The sequence below is a fragment of the Macrobrachium rosenbergii genome, chromosome 52 (genome assembly GCF_040412425.1).
Source record: "Macrobrachium rosenbergii isolate ZJJX-2024 chromosome 52, ASM4041242v1, whole genome shotgun sequence".
Lineage (NCBI taxonomy): Eukaryota > Metazoa > Arthropoda > Malacostraca > Decapoda > Palaemonidae > Macrobrachium > Macrobrachium rosenbergii.
Window position 1 is genome coordinate 26,095,606 of NC_089792.1, and position 26,781 is coordinate 26,122,386.

The window sequence follows — 26,781 nt, forward strand, 5'->3', positions numbered from 1 at the left end:
AGTGCCTTTCCAAACAGAGATAAAAGGGCACCCCCCACCACCATCCTTTGCATATTCTATCACAACAAGTTTGACAAAGCATTGAGGAACTGCACTCCCAGATGCAGCTGGGAAAAATAACAGGTAGGGTAGCCACTCAAGATAATTACAGTTACTGCCACAACCCAACCTCACTAGATTCTACATCACTGACCAAGATACCAGCAGGAAGTTCCTTGTGGGCATGAGTACTGCCTGCAAATCCAGTCTCAAGTTCCTGGCAGGCACAGGCGCTGCCTTCAAATCTATTCATGTGACATTAACAGCAGACCACCAGAGGCCCCCAGACACTGATGTATGACTTGTGGCCACCAACAGCAGCTCCTCACCATCATATGGCCATCAGACCCTCACCATTTACTTCATGAAGATAAAATACAAGTGGGTACTTTGTCACCAATGTCCAGACTCCCCAGCTCAGCACCAACTTCCTCAGACACTTCAAGCTACTTGTAGATGTTGCCTATTGCCACCTCCTGGACTTTGCCTCATTCCAAATAGCACCACTCACCATTGGTCACTAGCAACCACCTGTCAGTTTGATAGGTTCCATGGACCTACGCACCCTCCTACAAGAATTCACCAGCATCTTCAAGCCCGAGCTCAAACAAATGCATGGGAGACCAGCAAAGAACAGCCCACTCCAAGTGCTGCTGCTTGTCCCAGGAGAAACTGTCTGGTGCAAAAAAAAAAAAGCCTTCAAAAAAATGGAACTGTTAGGTTTTGGCCAGAAAGGCCTCCGGTCCATGGTCCATCCCACTGCATATGGCAAAGAAAACCAACAGTCATGAAGTGTCAGCAAGTGGTATCCGCCTCCAACACTCCAAAGTGTCAGCTATCAGAAAATGCAACTCAAACCAACATCAAAGAACTACAGGAATTTCCAGGAATGATGAACTACTACCACGGATTCCTCTGAGAAACTGCCAAACCTTGGTCCCCCTTCCAACACAGTGCCTTCAATGGTAACAGCAAGATTCTCAACTGGGGCACTGCCCACTGTAATGTCTTTGAAACCACTAGAGATCCTATAGTAAATGCAATCATTCTGTCATTCCTCAGCTCCTGGGCAGTGTCCAATGAAGGAATTTGATGCCTCTCCCATGGAAATGGTATTAGTGAAACCAGCTGTTTTCCTGGATAACTCTTCCCTATGCCAACACCAGCCAACAAAAAGAAGACCTATTAAGACTGCACAATTATCAGAAAATACCACCCAAGAAGACATATACATACAAAGGTACAGAGAAGCAGTACATCCCAAGGAATCTATGGTACATACTTTCCAATTTGTATTCCTGTGAAATGATGCCCACTCACCCCCTCTGATGCTGCCATAGAAATACCCCTACCCAATCCTAAAGTGGAAAAAATAAAATGTTCACCATACAGCTATAGACACAAGGACTAGGTCTCCATCAACGGCTAAAACCAGTTTACCTTGAAGATGACAACATCACCCCCACCTCTTTTCAGCCTGTAAAGTCTGGTCATTGAACCCAACCACCAAGAAAACTTGATCAGTGACAGGACTAAATTATAGAAACAGCCTAGTATCTTAGCATCTGGAAAACCCAACAGCCGATTAAAGATGTGAAATGGTTGTCTGCTTATCATATGAGTATACAGTACTGTAATGAGCTTTTTGTATAATATTTCATTTAATTACAACCTAGTAACTTATTAGAATCTTGAAAAATATTTTACCAAGTAGGAATATGGAACAGTTGTGCCATTTGTATCTTGTACCTACATACAGTATATTACTGTATATTACATGTATTAGTTTATATGTAATTTTATTCTTCTGTGGCCTCCAGAAAGGTATCAATTCCATTGTGAAAAAAAAAACTACCCATCCCATGTATCTCTTGTAATAACCTAGGTGATTTACATTTCTCTATTCTTTGTTTCTTTTATTCAAAGATGTTTAGTTTACTGGGACAACTTCCCACTTCTGACAGAATTAGGTTCTGACAACCACGTTGTAAGTCCATTTCATTGTAAGTCTGATTTAATTCTGGATAGTTGGATAGTTCCTGTACATTATTCTAGGATCAGTAGGTCCTGATTGTTTTTATAATTATTATTTAACTAAAGCATATACTGTACAATACAGCACAATTTACAGTAAATGTGCACTTAAAAGAATCCATTGTTTTATTGTTGATTATATTAATTGTGACAAAACTCATTTTGATATGAAAAGCAGTGTTTAGTTTATTTTGGAACATGAGTAGTATATGAGTAAAGTTTTCAGTACAATAGAGTACACTCTGTTTTTATCATATTATAACATTCCATTATACCATAGGGTATTATTTTTTTTTTTTTTTGCCTAGGTGGTAATGGAACGGGGAGTCCTTGTGGTGTGCTGGGCTGTTGGAGAATGTTGCACAGCAAGGTTCTCTTGTTTTGGACAGTTGCTGTGCAGTTAAAGTAGCTTTAGACTTGAGTTTTGATATTTTTGTTTGAACAAATAGGTACATATTCTCTTATTTTCATTACTATTTATCACTGTACAGTTTACCATTTTGAACAGATATAAACATTTCTATTTCATCATTTCTGTTACCTACTGTTCATCAGTTGTATCCCATTGCTTATTGTTAAATTTTTACATTATTTGCAAAGAGAGATTCCAGGCACTTGTTAACCAAATTCCATGCACATTTAGCATCAATGCCTTTTAGGTTTTTTACTGTTATGTTAAGATTCTGTGTTCGGCCACAAGATTGTTGTGCCTTTCCCAGCAATATCTCAGCATAACTACCACATCAAGAAGACCCTGGTTTTCTGCTGAAGCACCTATGGGGTCAGGACTTACCATACTGATACACAGTGAAGTCAAATTTGTTCTAGCTCGTGTCAGTAGCGTTTCAGGAATACTGCTTCTGATGACCACCCTGTACACTTGGAGATTTCTTCAAAAGGAACATTTCTGGAGGAAGCCAACGATGTATTTTACCTTCCAGATGTCATGCGACTTAGGAAAGGAGTGAGGGTCTGCCTTTTTAATGAGGGACACTAAAATAATTCTCACCCCATGTAGAGAGAGTGGTTTGTTTGTGCTAGGGTGTAGAAAAAGCGGACAATCTGGGATGTTTTCCGTGATATGTAGGTAAAGTTTGAGTGCTTGAACGGGGCATAATGTCTTATCTGGAAAACTGATTTCCCTTATCAGAATAGGGGATTTTCTCTTTAAAGGGTTCCCATTCTTGGCCAGGAATGATGGGCCAGGAGACAATGATAAATGACGTTAGATGTATGAGTGATGTCAAGTTATCCCCGTCTAAGAGAGCCCAGTTCACTAGTCTGAGCTCCTGATGCCAAAGAAGTCAAGAAAACCATCTTTTGGAGCATGAGTTGTAGCTGCATTGAGGGGATGACAGAAGTCTATGCACCTGCTTTGGGGACCAGGTAATGGGAATCCTTGCAGGGGCTGGTCTTTGCAATGCAAAAGACTGGAGAAGGGAAGTAACAATTTCTGTGTTAGAATCAGTTCCAAAACCATAAATCAAGGGTTTTGACAGTGCTGCCTTGTATGCCATGATTGATGTAATAGCCATTCACTTGTCTTCAAAAAGATATGTAAGAAGAAAATATAGAAGTATTTCAACAGAGATCTTAACTGGGCTTTCAGCATGGATGTAATCTAACCACACTTTCTATACGGACTGGTATTATCTGAGTGAAGATGTCTGTAGTTTTTGCACTAGGTGCCTAGCAATGTTGGATGAAACCTTCACGGTAGACTAGGTTTAAAAAATCCACACATGAAGGTCTCGGCTCTGAGAGGAGGATGCATAGGCAACTTTCCCTCCTACTGTCTGGGATAGAAGAGCGGATGGTCATGTAATATAAATCTTCGCGTGTTCTTTGAAGCAAAAGGAACCAATGACCGTTCAGCCAGTTTGAGCCTGCTGAGTAAGCTGTTCCATTGAAAGATAATGGTTTGTTCAAAATCTTTGAAATCTGGAAGAGTGGAGGAAAAAGGTATATCGCCCTCCATTTGTTCCAGTTTTGTAGGAATGCATCTCTGCTATTGCCTGACTGTCCAGGTACTTATACACTGGAAGTTGATGGTTCTCGCATGTGGCAGACAGGTCCATTTCCGGATGTGGAAGCATGTTGGCAGTTAATTGAAAGGAGTGATTGTCCAACATCCACTTGGTTGAGGCTGTTATATTCTCTAACAGAAAGTCTGCTATTACATTGAGAGACCCAGTGAGGTGAATTGTGGACAAGTACCACTTCCTTGCTTGCACCATCTGTAGGATAGATACCATTACTGCATTGAGAGGGGCTGAGCATGAGCCCAACCTCATGATGCAAGACATTTCAGTCATATTACCTAGAACCAACAAGATGTGGGTTCCTTTTGCAGATTTCAATTTTTTGAGGGAGAGAAAGACAACCATCAACTGCAGGAGTTGATATGACACTTCCTCAGAACAGGTGACCAACTTTCTGCTACCTAACAATCCCTCAGTGGCCTCCCCAAGATGTCAAGGAGGCATCAGTGTGTATTATTAATCATACAGACAATGAAGTCAGGTTGACCTGTTTTACCAGAGACCCCCCTCCAGGTCCACAGCTAGAGTATTTTCCCAACTCTCTGACTCCTCAAATGAAGATAATCGCAAAGCTTTTTTTCTTGCATGTGAGAGCCAGACTTTGTTTACATTTTTTAGTTGCAGTCTGAGGATTGGGTCTGCCATAGATGCAAACTGTAACAAGCCCATTATTCACTCCAGATGTCGTCTGGAAAAGCTGGCTGCAAATAGTATCCCAACAAAGTCCCAACCACAGAAAACGTCTGCTGAGTGTAAGGGGGGACTTGTTCCAGTTTATTAGAAAACCCTTTGACTGGAGTCTGTTGACTATCACTGTCAAGTTTCGTAAGCACTCTTCTCTGGTGGGCCCCCAGATTAACCAATTCATCTCAGTAGGCTACAATTTGAATCCCTTCTTTCCTGAGTTCCTGGACCAATATTGCTGTTAATTTCAAAAAAATTCTTGGGGCAGTGTTTAACCCAAAAGGCATGACTTTGAATCTATGTTTCTTTCCCCATTCGAAACCCTAGCAAAGGGCAAAAGGGAACGGCAATAGGGACATGCCAGCAGTATGCATCTTTCGGATCTATAGAGATGGTCTAGGTCCCTTGCAGAATGATTGAATGTACTTGGGCAAAGTAGTCATCTGGAAGCTGTGGCAAACAATGTGTTTGTTCAGATTTGACAGGTTGATGATCACCCTTCGTTCAGAGGAATCCTTGGGGACGCTGAAGAGACATGCTTGGTGAAAATAAACATGTTTCTGTATGGCTCCCTTTAAGAGGGCATTCTGCACATATTCTCTCAAGGAGGGTTTGGTTATTGGAGAAAAACCCTTTAAGGGTAGGGGAGGATGAGACCATTTCCACTCTAGCCCATTGAAGACAATTCTGTGTCCCCAAGGGGAGGACTTCCATTGCATGTGGTGCTTTAGAAGATGACCCCCAACCATGTAGGTCCTATTGGGCTCCATCTCTTCCCTTGCCATTAATAGGCAGTCCAGGAGTTGATTTTCCTTTTCCCCAGTAGGAGCGTCTTTGTACACTTCGAAAGGGGTGCTGTTGCTGCTGTTGTCCCTTCTTCTGTTGTTGAAAGGATCCTTTAGGAGTGACTGGAGGCTTGTATGGCTCTGAGTCATGCCGAGCTTTCTTCAGCTTAGGAAGAGGAAATTCTCAAGTGCATTGCTTCCCAGGTTCCCCTTCTCCAAGAAGAATATATATTGTACAGTTCTGTTGTCAGGATCATACAATTAGTTGAGCAATAACAGACTCCTCAAAAAGGTCCTTACAGAAGGGGGAAGAATGTAATAAGGAGGTTACATTTGGGGGTGATATATTAAAGCCTGCCAATGTTTCCTTTCAAGCCTTAATAGGACACTCCCCATAAGGCCCTGCATATGCATAAGTGTTTTGGCTGTAGCAGCAAACATTGTTCTGGAAAATTCTGGAAGTTCTAATGGAAATTTCCAGCATAGTAGTAGTAGGAGTTAAGACATTGAGGAAATGGAGCCTAGCATGAAATTCATCTGTGGCTGTTCCATCTGACATTTTTCTCATAGAGCCCACATAAAGTGTTTTGGCTATAACAGCAAACATTGTTCTGGAAGATTCTGGAAGCCTTCTAATGGAAACACCCATCATAGTAGAAGTTATAATATTGAGGAGGTGGAACCTGGAATGAAATTCAACCATGGCTGTCCCATCTAAGATGTTTCTCATAGGGGTTCCAAATTGCTGAGCAGCCATGTCCAGAGGGGGGTTTTTTCCTCTCAAAAGGAAGGAAAAGTATTGCCCCGTCCTTAGTAGAATTATCAAGAATTATCAGATACTGGAATGGCATAGACAAATGGCTTTATTTCTACCATTAACTCACACTTCCCAGTTACCACAAAATTCTGAAAATCTGCTTTCACATGACTGACTGTTTTAAAAGTGAAGGGACAGAAGGCTGGGGCTACCCGGAGAGCATATTGGTTCTCTAAATTTGTTGTAGAACTATGTTTACCATTAAACTGGAAAAAGGTTTTCTTCTATGGCTTTCATTGCTATACATTCATTGGTAGGATAACCATTTCCTTCAACGGCTTCTGAATTCCTATTGAAGGAGGGACCAAGTGCCATTCAGTACAGTATTAAGAAAAGCTGCTCTGTCCCAAAATTCTATGTGTTCAACTTCAATCAGTTTTCCTTTCATTAATAAGGTATTTTTCATCAGGTGAAAGGATACACATTGAGTCATCATGCTATGGGTTATCAGTATCATCAGGGGTGGATGTTGGTACCCATAATACCTTTTGATTTGAAGTTTTATAGCCTGAAATGAACATATTATTACTACCAGTCAGAACTCTGGAAGTGGATGAGCTGTCTTGTAATTCCTGTTCAGTTTTCAATGGGGATTTAAAAGAACCAATCTCTGCCCGGGCAGACTTTGCAGCCACTTAATTCTCTCGTTTAAAGGCTGAGAAATTTTTACACATTACCTCTAATTCAGTATCCAGGACTGACCTGTTTTCCGCTTAGGAATCATGGGTAGTCTCTGATATACTGATGCTCAGTAGCAAGGACATCCTTGATCCTGCTCATAATATCCTCCTAGAATTCAGCAAGTACAGTAAGTGGATTTCCCTATCAGGAGTGCCTGTATGATCTGATTATGCCAAAGCAGTCATAACAACACTGCCTGGGAGAATAGAAGTTGTGGATAAATCAATATACCCCCTAGAAGATACAGACCCTACAGATGAGGTTGGGTGGACCTATCAGGATCTCCTTCAGTATCTGAATGCTGCATGGGAGAGGGAAGATTCTCATTTGAGGTATCTCTCATGTACAACAGAAGGCTGTGTTCCTGGTCCTTCAGGATTCAGAATGTCATTTTCAGTGGCTGTATCCACTTCATGTCTGATATCCGTGACATCTCTTCTAAGGTAAGACTCCTTCTCCATTGGAGGAGTCGACTTGGGAGGTTTCAGGATCCAGTGCTTATTAAAGCAAGTTCTTTCATTATTAAAGCTTGTTGCCAGGAGCATGTTACATATTTCACACATGTCCGGTGACCAACCAAATTCAACTTTATTCCTACAAGGGCTGTGTTCGTGGTAGGTGGTATGAGCCGTACCCACAGGCAAAAAGTGGACCAAGCAATTCGCTGCAGCACATGTGGGTCTTGCATAATAGTGGCCCTGTAGTGATAGAAGGAACAAGTGTGTATTAAAAATTACCTGGTGCTAGCTACATACAATCACTGTACATATAGGCAGCGCACTTAACATAAAACAGGCTGATTTGGTCACAAGTATGTAGCCATAGTGTACTGTTAGGAATCATAACAATGGGTTATGCCTATAAGACAGTAGTAACGTATTGAAATACTCATAATTACTGCCATAACTTTACCAGAAAAGTATTTTCTCTCAAACGTTACATCACTTGGTTAGGACAACGCTAACCATATACTATAAATCCTGTTTTTATAGTATTATGATTATGTTTACCGGGATCTACTTGTAAGACGCAGGTAAAACTACAGGCTACATTAAAAGGTACCTTAAAGGAAAAATGATGCCAAATTTTTATAAAAATTTTTTTATATATAAACCAGTTATGTGTAAGTTTAATTCGTTTTCCCAAGCTTGTTATTATGAAAATGTAAAATTTAATAATCACTTAGGAAAAAGCATCTGTCACAAGAATATTCTTAAAGTGATGTCACTGATGGCAGAGTAATGTCTATTAAAAGTAGATCCACCAAAAGAATATTTGCTCAATCTTATGACAATAGTGTTTGAGGAATACTACTTCTGATGACCATCCTGTAAACTCAGAGATCTCTTCGAAAGAAACTTCCAAAGAAAGCCAATGATGTAAGGAATCCTCCTTGGGGACATTGAGATGTGCATGGTGACAAATAAACACCACTTTCTCTATGGGTTCTTTTAGGAGAGCCTTCTGCACATATTCTTCCAAAGAGGGGTCTGGATTTTGGATAAACCCTTGAGAGGAGGGAAGGCTTAGACTATTGCTATCCCAGCCTATTGAAGATAATGCTGTGTCCCCAATGGGAGGACTTCAGTTGCATGTGAATCTGTAGAAGGCAACCCCTAACAATGCAATTCCCATTAGGGTTCATTCCTTCTCTTGCCCTTAATGGGCAATCCAGGAGTTGGTTTTCCTTTTCCTTGGTAGGAGTGCCTTTTTCCATTTTGAAAGGGATGCTGCTGCTGTTGTTGTTGTCACCTCTTCTGTTATATGGCTCCAAGTCATCCAAGCCTTCTTAGGCTTAGGTAGAGGAAACTCTTGGGAGTATTGTTTCTCAGGTTCCCCTTTTCCCAGAAGAGCATATATTATACAGTTCTGTTGTCATGCTTGTTCAGTTAGTTCTGCAACAACAGACCCTTCAAAAAAGGCCCTGACAGAAGAAGGAAGACTGTAATAATGGAGTTACATTGGGAAATGACATGAGGGAGCCCGCCAATGCTTCTTGTCGAACCTTGATGTGACACTCCATAAGGTCATAGAGTGCTCCTCATAGGGTCCACATGAGTGTTGTAGCAACTTTTGCTAAGCATCCTGGAAGACTTTTGAAGATCTCTCATAGCTACTTCCAGCATAGTAAGAGAGGCTATGGTATTAAGGTGGAGCCAGACATGAAATTCAGATATGGCTGTCCCCTCAGAGATTTTTCTCATAGGGGTCCCAAACTGCTGGGTAGCCACATCCAGTGGGAGCTTGTCTTTCAAAAGGAATGGCAAGTGTTGCTCGTTCTTTGTATAATTACAGTATCAGGTACTGGGATGATGGAGACAAATGGCTTTATTTCTGTCATTATCTCTTGCTTCCCAGTCCCTACAAAGCTCTGAAAATATTCCTTCACATGATTTATTGTTTTGAAGGTGAAGGGACAGAAGGCTGGGACCATCCTGAGAGGATATTGGTTCTCCAAGATGATGGATGTGATGTACTTTCCATTAAACTGGAAAAAACGTTGCTTCTAGGGCTTTCATTGCTACATTAATAGGAAGGATAACCATCTCTTCACCTGTTTCTGAATTCCTACTGAAGGGGGGACCAAGCACCAGTCTGTATTGGGAAAAGCCACTCTGCCCAAAATTCCACATACTCAACCTCAATCATAGTTTTCCTTTCATTTGTGTGGTATTTTCTGTCTGGTGAAAGGATGCATACTGAGGTGCCATGCTAAGGGTTATCAGTATCTTTGTTTGGGGCTGGTGTCTGTGCCTGTATTAACTTCCTATGTTGGGTTTTATAGTCCGACATGGTTGTGGTATTGTTACCAGTCAGAGGTATGGAAGTGGGTAGGTTGTCACTCAGTACCTGTTGTGGTTTCAGTGAGGATCTAAACAACCAATTCAACATCTTTTAGGGCTTGGGATTTTTATTACCCTGTTTGCAGGACATAAGTATGTTCTGTGAGAGACCCAGTCTCTGTCCTGGTGGACTGTGCAACCTCTGTTCTTTCGTTTAAAGGCTGAGAAATTTTTGGACATAACACCCAATTCAGCATCTCTGATATACTGATGATCAGTAGCAAGGATATCCTTGATATTTCTGAAGGTTTCTTCTTGAAATTCTGATAGACAGGCAAACAGAATTTCCCTGTCAGGGACGCCTGCATCAACAGATTGAGCCACGGCAGCTGTGTAACTATTGTCTGGCAGGATGGAATTCCTGGATAAAACATTATACTCCCTAGAAGGTACAGGCACTTCAGATGAGGTAGGGTGGACCCTATCAGTGTCCCCCTCAGTATCTGATTGTTGCTTGGGAGAGCTCAGATACTTATCTGAGGTACAGTATCTGTCTCATGTAAAAGACAACATTCATTGTTTATGTCCACTGGATGTCAGATATTGGTAACATCTCCCCCCAGGAAAGACTTTGTCTCAATTGGAAGAGTCAGATTGGGAGGTCTGAGAATTCACTGCTTTGGAGTATGTTTTTGGCACAAACATGGATTCTGCTCAGAAAGGGATGGAAACACTCTGCCAGAGCACTGGCAGAAAGATGTAGTCTCCTCCCTATGAGCCCATAGAGATATTTAAATTTAGCTCTTTCATAATTTAAATTTGCTACCAGGAGCATTTTACATGTTTTACACATGTCCAGTGACCAGCTGAATTCTTCTTTATTGCTACAGGTGCTGTGCTCATTCTAAGTGGTATGAGCCATCCCAACAGGCAAAAAACTTATTGAGAAATTCACTGTGGAGCAGGTGACCTGTGGGTTCTGCTTAATAATAGCAGTAGTGATGTACTAAATATTCTTCTAAACTCAGTTAAGCCAAAGACTAAATGGATACCCATAAACTGTTATAACTTTGTTTATCAGGTCAGCTTCTAAGCACCAGGTAAAGGATATATGCTACATTAGTTGGTACTATAGCTAAAATTAATCACAGTATTATAATTATTGTACTAAATATGTATAAAATCAGTATCTCTTAAGATTTTAATTTGTTTGTTAAAGCTAACCATTATGAAAATGTACACGTTTTATATTCCAGTAAAAAAAAAAAACAAGCATCACAAGAGATTTTCTTAAAGGGTGCGATGTCACTACCAGCAGAGTAATACTCATCAGAAGTAGATCTGCCTAAATGTATTTCTTTTACCACTTGAAAAAAAACCTGTAATAAACTGGGGAACACTCTATATCATAAAATTCATTTACAGTAATTTAATTTTAAATTACTACAATGGAAAAAAACTAAGTCAAGCTTGAAGGGGCACATTTATTATTTTGTAACCAAGAAGTTGGGTTGACGCAATTTTCCTTTTTCGCTGTAATCTTGAATTATCTCTAAATGTTGAAAAACTCATGGATTAATGAGTTTCCCCAACAAAATTGTATAAATATTGCTAATTATCACTTTCTTAATAAGGCAAAGGCAGCATGGCTCTTTTGGCATAGCCTAGCACCTAGTTCCAACTCACCTCATGGGGGACCTCCAGCTACCAATTTTCACAATTATAAGCCTACCTGTTAAAATTTTAAGGAAATAAAACTTTTAACTTGGTCTTAAGACTATGCACTTAACTCTCCTCAGTAAACATCTTTGACATGTTGACTAAACAAGCACCCGGAAGCAAAATTCTGGAGCACAAAACTGGGGTGACTGTCTTGTGTTACAGACTAGTGAGTAATGAGGGAAAATGGCCAGCCACCAGCCTGCACGGTGTTGCCACATCTGTGCAAGAAGGATGAAGGGAAAACCGAGGCAGTTGCTGTAAGCAAGAGACAGAGCCCTCATTCCTTGCATCCTTTATACTCTATCACTATGCCAACAAGCACTATTCTGGCCAAAACCAATCATGAGAGAATTCTTTGAGATTGATTGTTCTGTCTTAAGGGGCCATTGGGGGACCATGAGAGTAACTCCTTTGAGGATGAATAGCGGCTATACGGTCAAAAATATACTTTAATGTTATTACCATTTAGTTTTTTTGTACATTATCATCATTATTCCAGTTGTAGTAAAAATGTTTATTTTTTGTTGACAGTTTTTTTTTATTGAGCTATTATTCATATGCCTTAAACCATTTTTAGAGGACTCTGCAACCACAGACCTAAGATCCAGAGAAGGAACAACTGCTAGCTGTTGTGTTCTTGCCTTAGGTCTGTGGTTGCAGAATCCTTGAATAGAGATCTGGCATGTATTCAGGAGTGGAGTAGGCTTTGGGACATGAAGCTTAACCCTTGTAAGATTCAAAGAATGATAGTTAGTTGATCCAGAACACTTTTGCCTTTACATCCTGACTGACATTCAAATGGTATGGTTTTATGTGTCTGTGACTCTTTTAAGATTTTAATTTTAACTTTTGATAAGAAATTGACTTTTGGGAAGCATAAAAGTATTATTGCTCCCCTGTTTCTCAGAGTTGGTATCTTACAGAAATGTTTTTGAATGTTTTGTGATGAAGTTATTATATTTAAGTGTTTTAACTCTTTTCTTCTTCCTTGTTTGGGGTACTGTTCTCCACTGCACTGTAACAACAAACAGCATCTGCACTCTTCTTTGCCTGATGTAGCTGTTTTTGCTCTCAGCACTAGACAGGCTGCTGCTGCAAACGATTGGGTTTAAGACAACTCAGTCTGCTAGGAATTTTATTATGGCTACAACTATGTGGAATAGTGTACATAGTGTAGTCGTGGAATCTTCTGATCACCAAATGTTCCAAGACTCCATCTAGTGGAGCAAATTTATTCCAGCATTTCATTTAGCTTTCTCTGGTATCCCTGAATTCAAATGTATTGGTTTTATTTTCCATGCCCTCAGAAATTATTTTTTATTTATCAAAACCTTTTCTGCTGATGTAACAAATGTATTGGTTTTATTTTTCATGCCCTCATTATTATTTATTTATTACCTTTTCCTATAACCTGCCTCTCTCTTTGGAGTTCTTTTGGGTTCATAGTCTGTTGACTCTGTCCTTAAGGGTTTTCAGGTGAAGATTTAAAGAAAAAAAGAATATATTTTTTGAATAATCACATTTCTTGTTATTGCACAAGAAATTGCACTACACTATACTATTGTATACTGTTCATACATTTGATCATTTACTTTGCAGTTTTGCATATCTTTGTGTCTACTGTATTTTATAATTACAATATCATTTCATCTTGTATTACAGTGGAAGGTTATAGTATAACAAAAATTTTGATGTAAACAATTGACCATTTATATTTCATTTATTATTGTAATGATGATAGTAATGGAAAACAGCTAAATCTGCATCATTTCATGTCACTGAGTGCTAGTTGTGAGAACAAGACTGAGAGATGTACAGCACTTGTACTGTAGTTTGTGATGGAGGCTGAGCTAGTGGCACTGCCATACTTTCTCATGCCTGACTGTTGTTAATACTCAGCTTGGAATTTACCAGTAGGATAGTGCTGCCAGGCGTACACCTCCCAAACTTTTGTATTTTCCAGACTTTTTTAAAGCTGTTGTTGTGTGTAGAGATTGATTGTTGTAAGCCATATACATCAAAAATAGAGAGAAAGCTTTATGTCACAGGTTCTCAACCTGGGGTACAGTACCCCAGGGGTACATGAGAGGAATTTTGGGGCCCTAGGGTATGGGACAGGTTTCTCAAAATACTTCGGTTTTGAGCATGGAACCTCCTGATGTTTCCTTCTACATACTGCTGTGAGCAGGGATTCTCAGTGCTGTGCTTCATTAAAAGAAGTTACATTCACGTCTTGCAGTCAGAGACGACATAAGAGTGGCTCTTTCAAAGACTGTGCTGAGGATTGACTTGTTGGTAGCAAAGAAACAGGCCCAACCATCTAACTGAATTAGTCTATACTTGTATTTTAATGCAGTCGCACACACTGGCTTCCCTCACAACTAGTTATTAGTAACTAGTTACTTCCCTATGAGTAAGTAACTAGTTACTAAAACTAATTGCGAGGCTTAACAATCAATCAGCATCAGTTCACAGTCGGTGGAACACAATGCCTTCTTAATATTATTTTGTTTTTTTTTTATGCTAGTGACGCTGGTCCACACACAGTAATTTCCCCATGAATAACTAGTTATAAGCTGTATATAGCACCACTACCTCACAGTAACAGTTACTGGAAAAATGTGTCAGATTTATTTCTGCTTTATAATTTTTATATGCCATTCACACACACACACAGTGACTTACCTATCACTGTTACTACTTACAAATTGCAATTATTTGCAAGCAGCACTAGTTCACTGCCACAGTGATCGAAAACTATCTGATATATTTCTGTTTTAGTAAGTGTATTGCATGCTAGCAGCCAGTCACATAGTGTTTCCATGTGAAGTACTAGTTCCTATCAACACTACCTCATAGTGACATACTCTCATTAATTGAAAATTTTGTCTTCCACATGTATAGCACAATTTTAACTTAATAAACTAAGTCGAAATGTAAATGGTACATGACCAATACTGAAAGACTTCAAGGGGTACATAACATTAAAGAGGTTGAGAACCCCTGCTTTATACAGTATGACTTCCAATTAGACAAGAATGCAAATGAGTAGTGAAAGTGCTTCCCACCAAAATAGTTTCACAACTGAAATCAAATAAGGGATTTGTGGTTTTTTTAGTACATACTATCTTTTAAAGTGTTTTTATGTTCCATAAGTGCAAAACTTATTTCATTGGGAGTGCATAATTCCCAGATTTTCTACTTGGATATTTGTGCATCACCTTGGCACTTCTTCTAGTGAGGAATTCACACCTGAGAAGTAAATAATTTTTTTTTTGATTGGTGGTGACATAATGTTGATAACTGCACTGTACAAGGCAGATTTTTATAGCATGATTTAAAGTACTGTAAAAGGTTTGTATTCATGGACCATAAAAAATTAATTTATACCCCATGATGAAACTTTTTCACTTTGCTAAGTAAATGCCAAATCAGGAAATGCTTACAGTAGATATTTAATAGAGTACTGTTTAAAGAGATATTTATGTAGGTTATGTTGATTTTCAATATCTGGTCTTGATAATGTTCATGATATCCTCTTAAAGTGATTCTTCCTTTTATATATAAATATATAGTATATAGACTACTATCATCTAGGCCCAAAGCATAAAAAAACAACAGGATGGTTTGTACATTAAAGCAGAATATATTAGATAGTAGTATAGTTTCCTTAAAACACCATCAAGTTGTTGGTAATACTGTGCTGTACTGAATTTCCATAAAAATAAGATATATTCATAATTTTTTAGCACTATACACTCTAGAAATGAATGGTATGGCGACTTTATGACATTTGATCTTGAGTTTTTTATTTTTACACAGTACTCTTGGTATTGTAAACTGTGACATTTCTTATACTGTGTGTCCAGTAAGTGGTACTACTGACATACTGTCTTGAATTTCCTAAGAATACAGCCCAAATTACTAACAATGAAATGAACAGCAATTTTACACTTGTAAGAATGAAAACCAAAAGCATTAGTTCAATTCCATCTAGGAGGACTGTTTGAAGCCTCTCCAAGAAATGAGGACAATATTCCATGTAAGGATGGATGTGTTTTTCTGAATTCAAAAGAGCTGCTCAAGGAAGCACAGTGATTTTAATGTCAGCTTTTCCATTTATGGTGTTAAGTGCATGAGTAGGCTACTCCACTCTTGCTTATCTGGGCCAGATTGTCTTCTGTGCCTTTTGTTATTGTAGGCCTGCCATTACTTCTGTGCTTATATTTGGCCCTTAAGAAGTGCACACAGCTTTTTATGGTCAGATATAGCCTGGTCCATGTTGTGATTCTTCCATGATATGCTACTCTACTATTGTGTTTATATGTAAAACCCCAAACTGTATAGGGGATTAAATGCAGTCCAAGGACCTTATTCATGGGAACCTTAAACAATGAAATTTTGTTTGCTATCTAGAATCACTGTTGTGATCAATTTTAAGGCAGTACAGGGTTCAGTGAAATTTTAATGGAGAATAGTTGAGCATAGTAAACCAGTGTTGCTGAGAAATGTTATAAAATCGCAGGATAACATAAATGGGAATATATTTAGTAAGTAAAGTAGAATGAAAAAGATTGCAAAGTATTACCAAATGAAAATAAATTAAGTCATTTCAGTGTCAATATGGGTTTTCTCTAAAGCAGTACTAATATAATATGAAAGTTATTCAAATTTATGGTACAAGAATATTTGCATATTGCAGTGCTGTATTACAGACCTGCATTAAAGACACACTATTGTATGACATATTAAAGAAAACCTGAAAATCTTAATACTGTTTGCATGACAAGAAGAAATTTGGTAATGTTTATCATTTTTTTAGTCCATTTTCATGTTATTTTAATCCCGGGATGACAATAGTGAATTACTTATATCATCAATGAAGAATCAACTTTACCATGTGTAATACTGGGAACAGTTTAGGGCCAGGATTCTCCCCAAATTACAGTATTGATTCTGTGACCTTCGACCTCATGTAATTCCTGTAAACATTGCCAGTCTTCAGGTAACTTGGGATAAGTTCTTTGTCACTCAATCTACTGTATTTGCAAATGAAATTTCAGTTTCATCATTATAACACAATTGTCTCACAACTGACTTTAAATGAGGATATTGTAGAAACTTTCTTATGTAGTTAATGCAAAGAATTAGATCATCAGTATAGGTTTTCTTGAATTAATATTGTTAAGTCATCGTTAGACCTAGTGGGTTGGTTAGTACTGAATTTTATCTGGTCATTTTCAAGATACTGTGAAGAATTAATTAAAAATGCTACAAGGCAAGATAATCACTCATAAATTCTATTTTAAACTCTTATGTAAAAATGAGATGTGTCTTTTTCATAATTAGCATTTTTGCTTAATTGCAGTAAGGTATACAGTAGTGATTGCTCTTATATTTCCTGTGAAAATAAGTGAAAAATTGTTGTTGCATGTTCCTATCAAAAACTGTTATGTTTAGAAATGAAGTAGGAACTACAAAAGTAGTTTCAGAAACCCAGAAATTATGGAGCCAGAGTGCTATATGTGATAGTAAGAATAGATAGGCTTCATTCTCTGCAATTAAAAAAGATTAAGCAGATTCTGTCTTTATACTAACATAAGTACACTTGAATTTATTGTAAGATAAAGCAGCATCTCAGTATCCTGTTTCAAAAAACACCACTTAAGAATATCACTGTTACACATGAACATTAAACAAGAAAAACTAAAGTAGTTTTTAGGCCACTGTGAAGATGTTTGGTTTCAGTTTTTGGAGGATTGATGGTGGTACTTGCTGAGAAAGAGGGGGAGAATGAATGTGTCTTTAAAGATATGCTAAAGCAGACGCAATTGCAAGTGTCACAAGGTTAACCATAGTGTGATTGCAAAGGTGACCTGATATCATTTATTTGTTTGGTAGGAAATCGAGACGAGGTGATCCCCATGTTGAGTCTAAACAACCATCTGCAGTTGGGGGGAGGGTGCTGCCCCCCTCCACCTCCCACTCCTACAGTGGGTACCCAACCCAACGCCCTCTCCAACACATATGTGGCTGAACCAACTGCTATCTCCAACACATATATGGCGCTCCCACCCACAAACCTCAACACACATGCAATGGCTCCTGCTGCTCTGCTTAACAATTACAGTGCAGCCTCAGTCATGGCATCCTCCAATTCCAAGACCACCTCCTCAAACAGTGGTACCCAGGTGTCCCCCCTCCGAGGATCCCAATCTTCCCCATTGCGTTCATCAAAAAAGTCTTCGATGCGAAGTTCTAAGAAGTCCTTTCTTGGGCGCCAAACTAGCATAAGCCATAGCTTTCATTCCAATCCCGACGCCAGGAGCTGTGTCCGTGCGGCAGAGATCCAAGCCACCAATCAAGGGTCAGATCTCCATGCTAAAGATTTAGGACATCTCGCGGAGTTCGTCCCTTCCTCCGAAGCTGTGAACACAGCTCAAGGTCCTCTCTCTCCCACTTCTTCGTCTCACGACCAGTCTCTAACCATGCCCCTTCTAACTTCATCCATCTCAGCCCGGTAACCTTCTGCCCCCTGTTGTATATGTTTCCAGATTATTCTCCTTAGTTTCATTTAATCTGTTCTACTCTACCTTATAGTTATATACGTATAGAAATTTCCTTTCCCCTTTTGGGCACTTCACTCCTTTCTGTATGCTTTGATTCTCCCACCCAGTGCTGTGCTTCAAAGATCTCTGTGCCGACTTCACGATATGAATATAATATTACAAAAATACATCATATGATAATAATTGCTCCATTTACTCCTGTTGAGTCCTTCATCTGAACAAGTTTACCTACACAGCAGTTGTAACTGCTTTAAAACTCTTTATTACCCCTTACAGAGAGGACTTTATCTGTTGGATTATCCCATTTTCTTCACACACATAGCAGTTCTCTGCCTACTGGAACCCCCCATCATATATAATACAACAGCTCCACGTTGCCACTAGGGTATGGTTGATACAGTGTCATAAGGAATATTCTGTGTCTTTTTTTTCCAACCCCAACATGATGAAAATTTTCAATTTACAGATTGCATGACAAATCCTTAAGTGTTGTTAAGCCATGTGCATAAAATCTGTTTGTTGTGAGTATGCTCATGTTTAGGGATGTTTGTAATGAGTGTGATTGTACACCAAGCTAATTATTGCGTAGTATTCCCACCTTTACTTCCATATCCTCCGTGACAACCATTTTCCCAATATATCCTATTCATCTATGACATTCATATATATGTTATATATATAGCTATATATATATCTATATATATATATTATAGCTCCTGCTGTTTATATCCTAAGGTGCCTGATAATTAAACCTCTCACAAATTTTAGAATGTTCATATACTAAAAGACTGCTCAAAGTCACATTATTTTTTGAGAAACTTTCATCAGGACAGTAAAGTGAGTGTGACTAATTTTTTTTTTACTTAGCAAAACCTTTTCTACTGAATTCTGAGTTAACTGATTCAGTCCTTGTATATCACCAAAAACTGTTTTTCTTTTGTCTTTGCTAAATCCCTGTATAGTCTAATAAAACTATAAAGTTCTTTCCTTTGCTCTGCCCTTCTCCAGAGAGCTAGAAACTTGTTCTTTGTTTGTTTGTTTGGCTTTTGGATACTTGGGTTTGACATTAACAACAGTTGTTCACTCACTGTTTTCAGTTACTGGGCAAGCACTATGATGGCTTTCTAGTAAGTGAATCCATTGCCATAAACTTTAGATGGACATTTGTTGTTTTATCTTGGCCACCTCAGCCATCCATATGGAGCCAACAAACAGAGTCTGAACAGTATGAGTAAGGATTCTCTGAGAAGGGTATCAGCTTGGGAAAGAATTTAGTTTTCTGCGCTTTTACTGATCTTATTCACAAATTTCACTACTCTTCTCACAAAGCATTATTACTCAGCATCTAGAACTATTACTTTTTACTTCCTGCACATGTCTTCTTGGGTGTCTCTTATCACTCAGTTGTTGCCCTTTTTTCAAAAGGTTCACACTGTAATCCATACCAAGTTCTGGACAACTTGATGCTTCTTCTAAACCTAACCTTTTTTTCATTGTTGATTTTCCCTTTGGTATTGTTTTTCAATGATTTGCTTTGTCCAGAGCAAAGGTGAGTTATAAGTGAGCCTCCCTATTCTTCTCATTTGTACTGACATTCACTAATGTTACTTTTTCAGGCAACGATGCCCCTAATTCCACGACTAATGGTACATCTAAAGGTAGTGACATGCCCTCAAACAAAATTACTGGGTTCTAAGAGGTCCAGCAGCCACACCCAGCCCACCATGGCAGATGTTATCATGTGTAGTGGCCACCACAAGGGAAAGTAAATGGTTGTTTTGTACCATAAGCTGTTGTAACTTGATTCCAAATGACAAAAAAAAAATCATAAAGAATATCAATAATAAATCCCGTAAAACCATCTCCTCCCTCACATGAGTTCCATTCATGGACTAAGAGTTCGTGTCTCGTAACAACAGCCCAACGGAGAACCTTTATCCCAAATGAGCTCTCACCAGAGGGCACTTTACAACCAGATCTATCGTGTTTAAACCTTTAAAAACAGACAAACAACTTAGCAGTTAAACCAAATTATCCTTCCATGTAATACCTTCATACCTTTCATTAAGTACTGTACTTTGCTTCTGTAAAAGTACTGCCTTTACTGAGATTGGTGCCATACTTATGTTAAGAGTGTTAATTGTGAGATGTACAGTGTCTTCTCTTGTGGGAGTTTTCTTATTTTTTCTCTTCTTAAGGAAATTACTCTCAAATAATAGTGGGTATAATATTCATTTTTACCTTGGTATGTGTTCATCATTGAAAAATGCTCTTCGACTGTAGCCCCCAAAGTTATTAGTCTTTATTGTTGTACTGTGCGTTCTTTACACTGTCAAAAAACATCAGTTGATCAAAAGTATGTGACTGTGACTGCACACCCAAGAACACATTTGGTCATAACTTCCAAGAGTTCAGAAAAAATCCTGGTTTTGTTAACTTAGGAAACATAATTTAGAAATGTTGACAACACCTGTTTGTTGGTAGAATCGTACTTACTGCAGATATATTTATGTCTGCATTTTGTGTTCCTGGTTACTTTCTATACATATTTTAAGAAGAATAATTAAGTATCCTATAAAGAGTAAATTTTTTTTGTTTAATGTTCTTAATTATTATAGAAATTATGGTACTGTATACATAAGGACTTACCTTGCAAGGCGTTAGAAGTACTGTAGAGTATGATGAATAAATGTCATTAAATTTTTGAGGTCACATCTTTGTTAGGACACTACAAATGTCATACCCGAAGAGTTTTCTGTTTCATTGAGTACTGTAGGCCTCAGCAACAAAGCTTTCAGATGTTTCAAGTTTATAAGTGAACTGCTTTGATAATTTTTTAGTTAGTACTAGGAAATAATCACTAAATTATATACAAGTTATGCAAAAATGAGTACTGAAAGAAGATAGGGAAAGGGACAGTATGATGACTATTTTTTACCCTTATAGAACTTTAAGGAAAAGGTTATGTTGGGAGTTGCACAGTCCCTTGATGAAATTATTTACAGCTAAGTACAGTAACTGGAGAATTTAATTCAAAACATCAGTTTCAGTTTTAGAAATATAGTGGTCTTGTTTTGATTAAGTACCAAGGTAAGGTATGTCCTAATGCTCAAAGGCATACTAAGTGCATAAAAAGTACCTTGTACTGTATATATTTCTTTTATTTGTTGAATTTGCACAGGCTTTAACTGTAGTGAAAGGTACTTTTACTTCTTCTGCTGTTTCCACTTTGATGCACTTTTTTTTTTTTTTTTATAAGGTATGAATGTTTGTGTAAGCTTAGCATGCAACTAAGAATAAAGATTTAAGTGAGGTTTTTTTGACCATATTAGGTCCTGTATGACAGAACTGCAGGAGTGTTCATAGTCACAAAATGCTGTAGAGTAAAGCTTAAGGTGCTGCTGCTGTAAATGATATGTCAGCATATGCTTTGTAATGAAATAGTGTGTTAGGATTAAAATTCAACATCATCAAAGTTTAAAGAATTCAGCAGCTATCCTCTTTGGAGTAGAATAGTGGATTCCAGCATTTATTAGACATTCATTGTGAATGATCATTGTTGTAAGTAATGCAGTGCTAAACAGATAAGGTTTTATAGGATTCATCTTCCACAGACACCTCAGATATCCATTTGAAATGCTGATGTTAATTATACATTGTAATTGTGCATTTTTATCATTGAAGCATTATTCACGACAGCAGCATTTTAGATGGTCAGCCACCTTCTGTTTACATAAATATTTTAAAATAGGCTGCTTGAAGCTCATATGATTTGTGAAGTGTACAAAGCTGTTGTAGGTACATGCATTTAAACTGTTTATTCATGTCAGTCTCTGATTTTTTAGGTTACTTTTGGATGTTTTCTATATTCAAAAGACAATGGTTGAAATATTGTACTTATTTTTTTATGGTGCATTAATATTGGAACTACATGGAAATATTATAAGGCATTAGAATGTAAAACTGATCATTTCCATGTTGCTGCCTAAATTTACACTTCAGTAATTATCATTGTAGCCTAATAAATAAAGTTTTATTTATTGCAATGAACAAAATTATAAACAGAAAATTGTAGATTTCTTTTTTAGTACAACAGTAAGTACCCTGTGATATACATCTCGGGATCAAGTGATAGTCAGCATAGCATAACAGCAATAGCTCAGGTTTTGAGTTAATTACTGTACTATGATTTTTTTTTAACTTTCAAGTGGGTTAAATTTTAAGTTTTGTTAGAGGAAGGATAGATAAATTGAAAAAAAATATTTACCACTTCCATATTACTCTCTTAGGTAAAAAACCTTTTTGACATGATACATAATCATGATTGAGCAATGTCTAAAGATAGAGTATCAATACTCAATCATTATGCAGTTCTATGTTAGGCTTTTGTTGCATCTTGCACTATTGCTGTTGCTTCTGGAAGTACAAATACAGGGCTTGTTTCCCTTTTTTCAACTTGAGACCATTATCAAATGATCTAGAATACAGCACATACAGTTGCTGTATTCTTTATTATTTGGCTTTCATAGATAGCAGTAGAAATTAACAGACTCTTCTCTTAGTATTCTGTCAGATTTTAATGCAGTATTTGGAATTTTTTCATTGTTTTGTGGTGTATTGATGTATGGACAGAGCCATTAGATTATGAATGAAGAATTGCAATTTTCCGAGTACTGTATTTTGAAAATATGAACGTAGATCTTAATGCCTTGCTTATTTTTCAGGAAGATTTTTCTAATAGGTATCTCAACATTACAGAAATTTGGACCCAATAGGTAAAAAAATTCTCAGATGTTTATTTGGATGGTAGATCATTATGATTTAAAAAACACCTTCAAATCAATTCTAGTTTTGTGGACTGTGCTTCTTCTCTGGAGTTTCTTTAAGATGAACACTTATAGGTTTATTTAGTTGCAGATGCAGATTCTTTTTTTGAATATTTTTTTGTATGTTTTGGCACTAAAGAATAGATCTTCCTTGAGTATTACTGTTTTTGTTACTGACAAATATGAAAGAATATGTTTGAAACCATCTCAGTATTTTAACAAAGTCTAGAAATGTGCATTACAAATGTTGTAGTTCTTTTGTAAGATAAATTTAAGGACTAGATAGCTAATGCAGTCTCTTGTAAGAAATGTAGTTTTTACATGAAAGCATTCAGAGAGCTTCCAAGCTATTTTAAAACTCTGTTCTCTTCAGTTTTCATTAATTTACATTCATTGTGTTACTGTGTTGATTAATGTAAACAGGTCCCCTGAGAAACACTGTACATGCTCATAACATTTTAGGGAGAGTTTCTTCAAGGTACTGTGCTGCCATCTTACAGTGTAGGAGCCGCATGATTTTAAGCACGCCTTTATCAGGTAAGATTAGGATATCTCATGAGTTTACTTAATTATTATTGTGTGAATTCACATGCTAATGAATAACACTCTATAATTTAAGTATGGCACAGTATTGGCATCGTATTGCGCTACCCTATCATAGAACTGCTGTTTTCCCTGTTAAGTACTGTACTGTAGTCTTTCTCTACTAAGCACGATAACAGGTAATAAGTCTTCTTCAGAATTTACAGATCCTATTAGAAAATCTGCCAGTCAACCATTACACTTCGTTGCTCTTAGGCAACCCTGATCTTTGACAAAACAAGATTTTACTTTTAGTGATTAATATTTTTATCCTTATGTTATGATTGATTTACTCACAAAATTTGCTAGCAGAGTTATAGCTCATTAAGAGACTTATAAGTGTTACAGTACATGGTAATTATTTTCTTTTTTGTGATGATTTACAATTTCTTTTATTCCTACCACAGTTACTCACTGAACTCTGTAAGCATTGGCATTAAACAGAAAAGTAGGAAGTACAGTATTATTTCTTCCCGAGTGGGAATTTTCTTATTTCAAAACTAGTTTACACAAATTTACATGGTAACACTGTTTTTCCACACTAAATTAGATTGAAATTAAATATACCTTTGATAAGCTTAAAGATTTATGCAGCAGTTATCATAGAAATAAAAAGAGAAACTGTGTAAAGTAAATTTTAGAAAAGTACTCATGCACTCCAAGGAATAGGACATCCTTGGGAACAACAGCAAAGTGTTTTGGCATTTTCTAATATGGCAAATATTACTTTACTTCTAGAAATGATTCTGTACGTATTTGTGTGGTGATTACTACCCTGACTGTATAAATTTGAACATGAAAATATTAGAAACCTCTGATCTTATCAAGACTACTCACATCCCCTTTCTTTTACACATGATTCATTATTATAAGCATTTCTAGAGGATTGCCGAGAGTTGCAGCACGGTAATGATTTGGGTTTTTCAATTATACCATTTGTATGATTCCTAAAAATTTATATAACTGTTGTATTATCTGGACTGGTACATTTTTTTGTATTCCTACACTTGGCTCTTCAAATAGTGCCTGAAAAGTGTAGCACTTTAATCAGTGAAATACTTCCTACCACTTACTCTTCTCTGTGAGACAACGAACAAGAAAATCTCCACCAAGATAGGTATCCAGTATAAAAAGGAAGGCTGCCATGTCCATATCTATCGTTTGTGCATAGCCTTATGTAGAATATCATTTGGAACACCTGAAATCTGTCTGCATTTTCTCATGGTTTAGAAATTCAGATCCATTTTGTCTTGCATTATTTTGTTTTTGCTGCTTACAGTGACATATTGTTTTTAACTCTGTTTATAAGAAGATGCACACAGAGAGTATTGGGTATTGTAGATATTCTTATAAATGTATATATATTTTATATATATATACACATCAATACATATACAGTATATAAAATATCATACTTGTAATTATGTAATGATTTAGCCTAGCTAGTGCTGTACAATGAGGAACCCAAGCTAAGGCCCCTGCCATGATGCAGTACTGCTTCTAGTGTAGATGTGGCATGTGTGGGAGGAGAAAACCTCTCAGACTAGATTATATGTATTTATTTTGATGGAAATTGATGTCTTCTGATTTAACAGCCATTTTGTTCATGTATGTCTAGATGTAGCAAGTGTGGCAGCATGCTGGCAGCGCGGCTGCAATGTGTGTAGCGCTAACACCACTGTATCTCTCCCTCTCTCTTACAGTCGGCATGGGCATGGGTCTGTCTGTTACCTTGAACCCCAATGGCGTAGGCTTAGAGACGGCCCTCAAGGCCCCACTATTATCCCAGACGGGGGCATGTGGGGGTCCCACTGCCCCTCTTCAACCACTTTTCCCTATTGCCACTATGGCGCAAGTGGCTTTAGCACAGCCAGCCCAGGTCCCCTCCGCTGCTCTTCCCTCCAATCCTGCTCCGTTACAGTTACAAGCACCCCCTCCTACTTCCTGTCCTCAACATTCCCCATCACCACCACCATCCCCAACACGCCCTCTCTTGGGGTCCTCCTCTGGCTCCCTTGGGGGCCTTCGTGGACCAGATAATGACCAGACAACTGGAACAGGGGAAACTAGTCCCCATGGATCAGACTCCCCTGGAGGCCTCACCCCAAGCACCGTGTAACCTTCAACAACTGGACGAGCAACTGTTATGTGAGTCACTGCCGTACTTTCATGAAGATATTTTGAGAGGGATTCATTAAGGAGGAAGTGCTCAAAATAGTCTTGCTTGACTAGCAGTGTTTGTGTAAAGACCACAAAATATAAATAGACTACAATGTTTCATCTATTCTAGAGTGAAATAAACAGATGTAAATGAATGCTAAAAGGACTGGCCAGAGAAGAAGGAGAACTAGTTGCCAAAAAGATTAACACGTTAGGTCAAGACGCTAGATGCATCCCCTGCCAGCGAGAGTGTCCCATAACAGACACTGTACTGTGATCCTTTCATGTTTATTGTATGATGATCTTTATAAATTATTTTCATTATTTTGATGTTCTGAAGACAATGATACTTCGAATGCAAACTAATTCTACTACTACTGCACTGTTTGCCTGCATGTTTGTTGACACAGGATATTAGCACCATTGTCTCCTTTTCCACAAAGGACCAAAACTGGGAGTGATCTTCATGATCTATTCATATTCACCTGATTTCCTGATGAAACAGATAACACCAAACTTGTATTGTCCACAACATTTTTTTTACTTGTGATGTTCCAAGGGTGAGTCGGCAGTATGTGAAGTTCAGCTTAGTGGGAGAACCTCTTCTCACCTTCCCACGCGCTCTGAGCTTTAGTGTTATGAAAGGATATGTGCTGTGCTCATACCCGCTCATTGATTACCACATTTTCAATGAATAGAAAATAATTCAGTCTTGTATAAACATGATATACAGATGTTATGAAAATGTTTTCCAGAATATAAATTTGCCATGTGCATAGAATTATTGTATTCTATTATGGACCATCTAATAGTTTTATGTAAATATCTCTATGAAAAATGAAGTTTTTTGAAAACTTGTTCACTTTCTGAAAACCAGTTGATAAAAGCAAGCAATGTATATATCATATATATATGTATGTGTGTATGTAATAAAAGGGGGAAATATTTAAATCTGTGCACAATACCATGGTATGCTGGTTCAGTAAACAGTACTGTACTTGAACTTTTAACTATAATGAATAAATGAAAAGTATTAGCTTACTTAAGGGGAAAATAC

The 26,781-nt window shown here is 37.8% G+C and overlaps 1 protein-coding gene across 3 annotated transcripts in view; it reads left to right on the plus strand.

Annotated features, from left to right (window-relative positions):
• LOC136833761 (potassium voltage-gated channel protein Shaw-like) overlaps positions 1-25,828 on the plus strand; it is an 82,339-nt gene extending 56,511 nt beyond the window's left edge. Inside the window, exon 6 of one of the 3 annotated variants that reach the window (XM_067095993.1) lies at positions 25,268-25,828. In XM_067095993.1, the coding sequence (XP_066952094.1) occupies positions 25,268-25,683 (416 nt within the window). In that variant the 3' untranslated portion in view covers positions 25,684-25,828. Of the gene's footprint in view, positions 1-17,488; positions 18,201-19,772; positions 24,020-25,267 lie in introns of those variants that run through there. The other 2 variants (XM_067095994.1, XM_067095992.1) reach the window with 2 other exon arrangements.
• The last annotated feature ends 953 nt before the right edge of the window (positions 25,829-26,781 follow it).